The sequence below is a fragment of the Rutidosis leptorrhynchoides genome, chromosome 2, assembly GCF_046630445.1.
Source record: "Rutidosis leptorrhynchoides isolate AG116_Rl617_1_P2 chromosome 2, CSIRO_AGI_Rlap_v1, whole genome shotgun sequence".
Taxonomy (NCBI): domain Eukaryota; kingdom Viridiplantae; phylum Streptophyta; class Magnoliopsida; order Asterales; family Asteraceae; genus Rutidosis; species Rutidosis leptorrhynchoides.
Window position 1 is genome coordinate 416,430,576 of NC_092334.1, and position 10,995 is coordinate 416,441,570.

Below are 10,995 nucleotides of genomic sequence, written 5' to 3' on the forward strand. Positions count from 1 at the left end.
GCAAAGTTACTGTAGCAAATAGTAATTTTCGAAAACAATGTAGCTTTTCGGGTACTGTAGCAATTCGAAAATACTGTAGCAAATTAGTGTTTTACTGGTTCATCTTAAATGTTTTAGTTAACTTATCTAAATATCAATCGAATCAATAATCGAATGTTACTATCGTTTAATAAATAACTTGAAATCATATATATATATATATATATATATATATATATATATATATATATATATATATATATATATATATATATCTTCGAGAACAGTCAAAGAATAATTGATTACATGAATATAGTTCCAAAACTTTCGTGACTCAACATTACAGACTTTGCTTATCGTGTCGAAAACATTAAATCATTTAAAGATAAAGTTTAAATTTGGTCAAAAATTTCCGGGTTGTCACATATACCCTCACATGCGTGGCACATGTGAGGTTAAAAGTTCACCGCAGTTAGTTAGGGGTACCAAACACGCAAGTAACACAAAACTTAGGTACCAACTATGCAAAAATAAAGTTTAGGTGTTGTCATGATAATGTAAACAAACCACAAGTATCAACGACGTAATTTTTTCTTTCCTGGTAGTTAAGTGCCGGGTTGTCCGGTTGATCCCAAACTAATTGCTCTTAAAAAAAAAAGAGTACTCCGCACGTACCCAATATTCTCGTTTCATTCACTCACAAAACTTACAGAAAACTCATAGAAAACTCCAACCTAATGTTCTTTTTTTTTTCTTTGGCAAAAAAAAGAAAAAAAGATTTCATTATAAATCAATTCTCACAAAGTAGTGAAAATTGAATAATACAGCAACCAAGAACATAAGTTGGACTACAGTGGGCGTTGTCCACAAACTTATGCTTAAACAAACTAATCAAAAATTAAAGTTGAGGCCTATTACAATAACATTTTGATACTAGATAATTAGCTAATGCAACATCTGTCATGACATAATTATATTTGCAAACCCTAACTTTACCTAAACACGATCTACGGTTATCCAACCTAATGTTCTATGGAGCTTTGATTTTCTGTATTAAAAGTTTGTTCCATTTTATTGTGTCGACTTATTGCAAGAAGCCAAAGAAGTCACGAAACAAAATAGTCGGAGGGCATTATTGTCAAAGAATGTAAATAACGAAGGACATATTTGTAATAATCTTTTCTTTGGTTAACTTCTCAATTTGCCTTTTTTTTTTTTTTAATTCATTTTAACCCGAAACACAGGCACACAAGTAGCAGTGAACTCGGTGTAAAAAAGAGGGGGAAAACTCACTGAACACAGAGCTGGTAAACATTGATTGATCGGCCATGGGAACCCTAGGAAGAGCTGCATACACAGTCGGGTTTTGGATCCGTGAAACGGGTCAAGCCATGGATCGTCTCGGTTCACGTCTTCAAGGCAACAATTTCTTCAAAGAACAGCGTATGTATTGAAAACCTTCAACCCTAATTCCCAATTTGTTAAAGTTCACAAATTTAGCATCCATTTAATTTTAGTTATTATTGGATTTCGATATCGGTTTTCGATATATGCTCAAAAGATCATATTTTTTATTAATGTGGTGGTATTGAAAGATTTCAGATTTGGGTGGCTTATGTATTGAAATAACAATTATTTAGTTAATGCTTGAATTTATTTTCCACATTTAATTAGAAATTGTTATAGACATACTGAAATACTGGATTTAGTTTATTCTAAAATTTGTTTTGTTAGTATTATTGTTATTGTTATATTATTATTTGAGGTACAGAAACTTAAACTAATGTGTAGTGAACATTGAACTCATGACATGTCGACTGTCGTTTTAAGTGACTTCAAGATGATGTATAGTGGTATACCGTTGACGCTTAACGAAATTTGAACACTGACGTATAGGATTATACTGTATGAAATAGGAGTTGGTTGCAATTGGATTAGCTTCTTAATCTATTTACGGTTCTAGATGCCCTCTTAATAATTCTTTATACTTTCCTTTCAATGTTTTGCTGCATATTGGAAGTTACGTCGGACCAGTGTTGTAAATCTCCTTATTTCTCCCCGAGATCTCATTTTTTGAAAAGCTACCAAGACGAGATGTCCATCTCCCGAGATTTCTTGGTCACGGGGTCAAACTTGGTCAAAGTCACGATTTCTCGAATTTTCTCGCTCATTTCTCGAATTTTCTCATAAAATCTCGTAATTTTTTGGATTATCTCGTTCATTTCTTGGATTTTTTTTTTTAAATCTCATAAAAATGTAATAAATATACATATATTTATTTATTTGTATATATTTAGTTTATAAATAACTAAAATGTCGGACGTCCGAGATCTCCCCGAGATTTTTCCGAGATGCCGAGATCTTCTAAAAAATGTCCAAACGAGATCTCCCCGAGATCCGAGATCTCCAACCTTGCGTCGGACTATAACATGCTTTCACCATTTCCATTTCGATTTCATTCTTAGATTGCTAATTGTGAAACAATTATTTATTCTAATCGTGTAATTTAGCTTTCTTTGAATCAATCTTCATTTTGTTCTTTGGCAGTCTCCAGGCATCGTACTCTGATGAACGTATATGATAAAGCCCCTTCGGTTGCTAAGGATGCATTTGTGGCTCCAAGTGCTTCTATTATTGGGGATGTCAAAGTGGGGGCAGGATCGTCTATTTGGTACGGATGCGTTTTGAGAGGTAATACTCAATCAAATTCTTACTTGTTTTCTGTTACAAAAAATGGCTGTGTTAAAATTACACATCATGGCCATATCAGTTTTGTCAACATCCACGGCTCCACGCAGTTACTCAATATTTCACTATGTGCTAAAGTACGCTTACAATTTATTAAAAAAAAAAAAAAAAATCTTTATTGTACTTGCAAGTTTTTTTTTTTTTGAACAGCTGTACGGGATCACCCAGGGGGACTCAACCACTCACGCGTTCATCTCCCTGCAGTTGCATAACCCGCCCCCAACTGCTGCCCAGGAGGAAACCCAGCCCAATCCCAGGGCATGGGCGGTAAAACCCCCCTCCCCCACTGCCCCACAACGCGTTGTGCGAAAGCCACCCTTGGGTGGAATTCAAGGATAAAGGGGCAACATTGTATGCAATGCTGCACCTCACGGGAGTCGAACTCATGACCTCAGACTAAGAGAGGCAGGCCACTATATTCTATTTATTGCACCGTCTGTAAGATATAATGATAATATTTTGAAATCTTTAACAAAGAAATCAAAATTTCTTAAGTGATCTGTTTCACCAGTGACATATGAACGGGACATGAGTTAATAATAGTGACTTGCTGACTTTTTATACGTAGTAGTAATATTTCATTAACTTATTTTTTTTTTTTTATTATTATTATTTTTTTTTTGTTTTTTGTTTTTTTGTTTTTTGTATATAGGTGATGTAAACAGCATTAGTATTGGATCTGGCACTAATATACAGGACCACTCACTTGTGCATGTCGCAAAATCTAATCTTCCTGGAAAGGTGCACCCAACAGTGATCGGGGACAATGTGACCGTTGGTGAGCCATGTTGCTAGGACCTAGTTTTAAACGTTTTTCTGTTTTATATTTCAAAAAATGATCTGGAATAAATAAATTATTATATATAACGCAGGTCATAGTGCTGTATTACACGGATGCACTGTTGAGGATGAAGCATTTGTGGGGATGAAAGCTACACTTCTTGATGGGGTGGTTGTAGAGAAGCACGGCATGGTTGCTGCTGGGGCCCTCGTAAGACAGGATACTCGAATTCCAGCTGGCGAGGTTCTAATTTCTTCTCTTTCTCTATCATTATCAGATGACAATATCTGTTAAGTATGATTACAATAACTGTAATCGATTATATCATTAGTTAACCTTCGAAGTAAGATTACAATACCTGTAATCGATTTTATTATTAGTTAACCTTTTAAGTATGATTACAGTAACTGTATTATTGTAATAGAATTCCGCACATGTACTTAATAAAGCGAATCTTTGAAATTGTAGGCCTTTTGAAGGAACTTTTTCGGATGAATTTCACCTCATTTGACATGTTTTTTTTTTATAGTTAAATCTATTAGCTCTTAGCTGTATTTAGTAGCCTATAGCCTGTTATAGATGAAAAATAACTAAATTAATTTGTTAATAGTTAAATGGGTTGAGATTGTAACATACACTATTTATATTTCTTTGTTAAAGGTCCTCTCCAGGGATGGAATAAAAATAATTATATATTTATATTTTTCTGTTATTTTATTTCAATAATAATTGGAAATGTGGAAACAGGTATGGGGAGGTAATCCTGCAAAGTTTCTTAGGAAACTAACAGACAAAGAGATTGCATTTATTTCCGAGTCGGCAACCAATTATGCGAAGCTTGCGGAAGCCCATGCAACCAAGAATGCAGAGCCGCTTGATAATACCGACTTCTTAAAAGTTATACAAAAGAAGGCCACGGAAGCCAAGACGCTTATTCAATGATTGACGAAAGAGGTTTTAATTGTGTCACGAAGTTACTCTGTTTTTTGCTTCCTCCTGGTGAGTTTGATGTTGACGAATGCCCGTCTAAAGCATGTTAATGGATATTGGATATTTTTGGTGTTCTTTCAAATAAAAAAAAAGTTAAAACTTATTAGGGGTAGCATTGTTACCGGTTACACCTTGTTGTATGTGTTGTTATCATTCTTACTTTCATCCAGACTTCAAATGAATCTGGTATTGCAAGGCGATTTGGGTTTGAGTAAGCAGTCAAAAGTTATTTAATCCTTATAGACCTTTGATCATATTGTTACAATCAGACTGTAGTTCAATTTCATTGTTGCATCTGGTAGTACAACTAGATCAATGGTAATGGATCTATCCAAACTATGTAGGGTCTATATTACGTGTAACTCAATTGATCATCGGATAGTTTTAATCTAAATTTATGTTATTTTGCCCCCAAAAAAAAATTGTATATTACTCCATATAATCCAATCACTTTTTTTCAGTAACCTTGTTAAGATTTTTTATTTTCTTATTGAAATAATTAAACTTTTGCCTCTAAGATCAATGAATAATGGAACTTATTCCTTGATCAACAAATTGAAAATTTGATTAAACTCCATCGGATTCCATCATAACATGTGAACCAAACACAAAGCAAATGTGCCCTCGCCCTTGTACGATCAGCTTACTAATACATGACACCTTAAATGTATAATACTTTCTGGTAACACAGGTGGAATGCTTCAACTCAATATAATTTCTTTTGGCGAAAAGAACGAACTTAAATATAAAAAAAAAAAAAAACAAACAATAGAATTTCATCCAAAAATGAAAGTTCAAAAGGTTCCATAATAAAAGTTCAAAAGAGGCAGCAAGAAGAAAAGTTTTCATCACTTGAACTTGCATAAAAATTCAAAACAAGAAAAATTAAAAACTGCAATTAAAAGATTCCAGCAGAAAGTAATATCATATCCATATTAACTTCTAAAACAAACAGTAGAATTCAGATCAAGTAAACACATGTATTCCTCAAATATCCATCGGAGCAGCTTCTTCCTCTGCAGCAGCTCCTCCCTGATCCGCAGCAGCACCACCAGTTTCCTCCGCAGCACTCTCATTAGCAGGAGCTTCTTCCCCAGAAATTTCAAACTCGTTAATCAACGATTGTACAGTTTTTTGGTCCAATATATTGAATGCTTCTCCAACTCCAACAACCGAGACTGTGCATACAGAACTTGTGAGTTTTTCACCTTGTAACGTCTCTCTAATGGCAAACAGAGCATCCTTGATTAGGTCATCTCGAGATGAGCTAGTGAAGTTCTCGAATTTGCGCTCCAAGTATGTTTTAGCAGCTTGTGAGCGGGATCCGATAGCAAAAGCTTGGTATTCGAAGTAATTTCCACTTGGGCAGTTGTAGTAGAGATGGGCACCAGATTCATCTAAGCCAGCAACCAGCAGACCCACACCATAAGGACGTTTCCATGAACGCTGGGTACACACCTGTCAACAAGTGACTTCCGTAAGAATTTGTTTCTACTTTAGATACTTGAATTACAATCTTAAGGCCAACATCTTCATGTACATCTAATATATTGTACATCAATGCATATAAAAGTCACATTCATGGACATAGATATTTCTACATATTGCATGATGAAACGGAAAGAGTAAGAAACTGATGAAAAGTATATAAAAAATAGCTAAGTTCTCTAGCTTATGATTACATAGGAAATTAAACAAAAGAACAAAATAGCATGTTCACTGCAACTCATAAAGTATCTGATCATATATGGATTACGAAGGTTGATCTCAAGTTCAAAACTGAACTTTAAGTGAATGTACCGTATCAACCATGCAAGGATCCATGATCAAACATAACAAGATAAGTGGATCACACAGTGAAACACAAATTAACTTTACTTCCTAAAAATTTTGGTGACACTGGTACCGCTTAGGACTTATGCTGCAAAAATCAGAGTTTTTAATCAAACATTCGGTCCCATGTGGCCTGGGAAGAGTCAAAGCTAGAGTCAAAGAACATGTCGAACTCAACAAAATAGCATACCAATACTTAATAATAGATTCAATACAGCCAACACAGGATATAGTTATCAGATCAATAAAAAAAATCGTAGACAATACAATGTTATACCCTCGCAGTTCTCAAACTTCAGCTAATTCTTCATGAATTATTCACATACCGTTCTTTTATTTGTCATTCCTTAGATAAAAGAAATTTCTCAAAATTTGTTCCCATAAAGTAATATTGAAAACAGCAAACAGCTTACACTTACACTGAAACTATCTAGGAATCTCTTGCTACAAGTTTTATACTTGTATCAGTTAGCTATCCTATATTTTGAGTTCGAATGCTAAATCTATTACCTTTATACTTTCTATTCACCTGGACTGTAATTAAAGAAAAAGTAAAGACTATTAAATACCTAAATACATTTTTCAATCAAAAATAAATAGATAGACAAAACAACCCCATCATCAAGAGTAAAAAAAAGCAATCTATTATGAACACCAGCGAAAAATAAAATAAAAAACAGAAATATTCAAGACTATGGTATTGGGAGCAATCAATAGAAAAAATTATAGTTACAATAAAGGGTACTTGAGAAACACATTCTTTTTTCAAGAAAGATACAATACACAGATGGCATTAACATCTGATCAATCATTATCTATACGTAAACACACAACACAATTTGAGGCATTAAAAATTATGGCATTTGGTAAAGTCAAGAGAAAGATAAATTAGGATATAGAGTAACGAAAACTATAAGAGCTTTATCTATTAAGACTGTGTATACACACACACACACACAAAATCATGGATGAGACTGAGGGTCTAAAAAAGAAAGGGGTTTAAGGGGAGACAAAGATAAGAAAACGGGTTTTAAAAGCTAACTCTATAGATATGGATGTCGATTTTAAATTGTGATGGTAAAATTCCATTTTGAACCCAAAAATATTGAGACTCCCTAAGAACAACCTGAATAGGGTGTTTAGCACCTAAAATCATCACAGATACAAAACACAGACAACGAACAGACACAAGTTCATACACTAAAACTCCATAAGCTCAAACAGGGCAGTTTTATTATCTTCTTTTCAAGTACCAAGCAAGAACATTCACGCTCATCCACTACAATAAATAAAGAAGGCCACTAGCTGCACTCTTCAATAACTTAATTGCAATATTAGTTTAAACACAAAAGCATTGTAAATGTATCATTTAGAACATCTTCTACCCTAGTGTCTGTCACCAATCAAAGAAACAACCTTCGATAATTACACTTGCAATCTTACTTTCATCTTACACGGCATCAATCCACCAAAAACAATAAAACTCGAATATAAATACATATTCACCATTATAGTGCTCTTAACAGAAAAAAAGCATCTACTTCACATCAAACACAATATCCATCAAAATAGAAAATTTACAGGCAAACACTTTAAGCTCGTAAACTCTTTCAATGTACAACTATTATTATACTACGTAAACGTGGCAGAGAACTCAACTTCACTACTTACAGAACACCATATCATTAATCTCCTCAACCACATAATGTAGCTTCTATCAGTGAACTAATTGAATTAATATATATATATATATATATATATATATATATATATATATATATATATATATATATATATATATATATATATATATATATATATAGTGGTAGGATCAAGAGGGAAGTAACCATTCGGGGGGAAGCGGGGGGAAGCAAAAACTTTTTTTTCTTTTTTCGTTTTTTGAAAAAACTTTGTTCACGAACATTATAGATGAGATGAAAATATGAACATTTAGTAGAGACACTTTGTGATAAATGTTTTTATTTTGGCGGGAAAACGCTCGAAGAAGTAATATATAACAATTATCGTATTTTTCGAGCGTATTTTGAGGTTTTAGCTATTGGGGTTTAGATATTAGGGTTTATAGGGTTTAGATATTAGGGTTTAGAAATTTAGGGTTTAGGGTTTAGATTTAGGGTTTAGATTTAGGATTTAGATTGAGTTTTTAACACGAACGGTTTAGAGTTTAGGGTTTAGGGTTTGGTGTTTTGGGTTTATGGAATAAACCCAAAACACCAAACCCTAAACCCTAAACCCTAAACTCTAAATCGGGCTAAATTTTACTTCACAAAACATGAAGAAAAAAAACGTTCATATTCTTCACGAACAATATTATCTTGAATGTTATTTTTGTCGATCGTTTTCCCGCCTAAATAATAACATTCATCACGAAGTGTCTCTTCTAAATGTTCATATTTTCGTGTGATCTTGATGCCGGAAAAAAAAATTTAAAAAAAAACGAAAAAAAAAAAAAAAATTTTGCTTCCCCCTTCGCCCGATTAGTTATTTCCCCATTGATGCTGCCCCTATATATATATATATATATATATATATATATATATATATATATATATATATATATATATATATATATATATATATATATATATATATATATATATATTTCTCAATTTCTTTTTCATCAAGTAAACCCTAACACCTAAATAAACCTATATCATACAAATACACAACACATATCCAACTATAGAACCAACTAGAAAGGGGAAAATAAACATTTTCGCAAATTCATCATGTAAACCCTAACAACACAAAACATATACAAACAAATACACAATACATATAATTTAATCAATTAAGATTGAAATTAACCTGAGCTTTATCAGCGAGTTGAACAACTAAACGTCCAACAGGAAGAGGAGATTCATAGGTATAACCATAATTAATACATTCAGACCTCATATACCGCGACAAAACACGGCCGTCGGCGGTGAGTCCGGCGATAGCAACACCGATATGATCATCGACTTTAAAGATCTTTCTTTGATGAGAAGAAAGTTCAGAATTAGCTTTGTTAACGCACGCGAGAACCACGTGAGTTTTGGATCGAAGACCGATTGCTGCAGATCCTTGTTTAACTGCTTCCATTGCGTATTCTACCTGAAATAATCGACCGGCCGGCGACCATGTTGTTACATCGGTATCGTATTGATTTCTAAACATTTTTGTAAGGTTTGATTTTGATTTTTCGTCGGGAAATTTGTTTGTGTTTTGGTGTTTGAGTGAACTGTGATGAATAACTAGGGGCTTTTCTTTTTGTTCAAGCCAAATGGTTCGGAGAAAAGTTAATATATTATAAATTTTTTGTGATTTAAAATTAATTTAAAATTAATTTATAAAAAAAACCTACTCCATTTAACTTTACAATAACTTAAAGAACTTTACCTCAAACAAGTTACAACCAAAGGCGGCCTAAAGAGTGACAGGGTCCATTAGAAGTGTCACCCGGACATAGGTTTTGATGGAAAACCGTGTGTACATTTAAATTTTATAAATACTGCGGAACATAAAAAATAAATATCTTTTATTAACTTTAAAATAAACATCATTTATTTTATTATAAACTTTCAAGTAAAACATTCACACGATTAACGATCCAACAAGATCCAATTACACCACTAATAATTGTAAAATAAATAATTCACAAAGTGGAGTTTAGATATACCTTCAACGAGCGATGCAAGAATGGTAGAATCAACTGTCCACGTCTAGGTTGAAACATATATTCAAAGTGTATAAATATCTCTATGGTTGATCCACACAGCACCTCGAACAACACCAACCAGATGCTAGTCCGTATATAACCCAAAAATAATATCCAATATTATTTTTATGTTTTAACTTTGAAAAGCAAAATAAATCAATTCCTATTCTTTTGTGTTTGCGTATCTGATATACTCAAGAGCCAAGTGTGTTATGAAAGGACCCGTTCATATACATTATAAACGATTCACAATAGTTGATTACATTGCGAGGTAATTGACCTCTATATGATACATTTTACAAACATTGCATTCGTTTTTAAAAGACAAATTTTCTTTACATCGAAAATTGACAGGCATGCATACCATTTCATAATATCCACTATCCAACTATAAATTGATTTAACAATAATATTTGATGAACTCAATAACTCGAATGCAACGTTCTTCGAAATATGCTATGAAAGACTCCAAGTAATATCTTTAAAATGAGCAAATGCACAGCGGAAGATTTCTTTAACACCTGAGAATAAACATGCTTTAAAGTGTCAACCAAAAAGTTGGTGAGTTCATTAGTTTATCATAATCATTTATTTTCATCATTTTAATAGACCACAAGAATTTCATTTCCAGTTCTCATAAATATACGTCCCATGCATAGAGACAAAAATAATCATTCATATGGTGAACACCTGGTAACCGACATTAACTAGATACATATAAGAATATCCCCTATCATTCCGGGATCCTCCTTCGGACATGATATAAATTTCGAAGTACTAAAGCATCCGGTACTTTGGATGGGGTTTGTTAGGTCCAATAGATCTATCTTTAGGATTCGCGTCAATTAGGGTGTCTATTCCCTAATTCTTAGATTACCAGACTTTAATAAAAAGGGGCATATTCGATTTCGATAATTCAACCATAGAATGTAGTTTCAATTAC

The 10,995-nt window shown here is 33.1% G+C and overlaps 2 protein-coding genes across 2 annotated transcripts; one reads left to right on the forward strand and one right to left on the reverse strand.

Moving 5' to 3' along the window:
• Positions 1 to 1,218: 1,218 nt before the first annotated feature.
• On the forward strand, positions 1,219 to 4,784 carry LOC139892333 (gamma carbonic anhydrase 1, mitochondrial-like). The gene is made up of 5 exons (XM_071875399.1): positions 1,219 to 1,422; positions 2,527 to 2,670; positions 3,380 to 3,505; positions 3,600 to 3,751; positions 4,256 to 4,784. Exons 1-5 carry the CDS (start codon positions 1,308 to 1,310, stop codon positions 4,448 to 4,450), a joined length of 732 nt encoding a protein of 243 aa, XP_071731500.1. The 5' UTR covers positions 1,219 to 1,307; the 3' UTR covers positions 4,451 to 4,784.
• A 495-nt stretch (positions 4,785 to 5,279) lies between these two features.
• On the reverse strand, positions 5,280 to 9,612 carry LOC139892334 (proteasome subunit alpha type-1-B-like). The gene is made up of 2 exons (XM_071875400.1): positions 9,161 to 9,612; positions 5,280 to 5,956 (listed from the first exon to the last, which is right to left on the reverse strand). The coding sequence occupies exons 1-2, from the start codon at positions 9,509 to 9,511 to the stop codon at positions 5,486 to 5,488; spliced, it is 822 nt and encodes a 273-aa protein (XP_071731501.1). The 5' UTR covers positions 9,512 to 9,612; the 3' UTR covers positions 5,280 to 5,485.
• Positions 9,613 to 10,995: the final 1,383 nt, after the last annotated feature.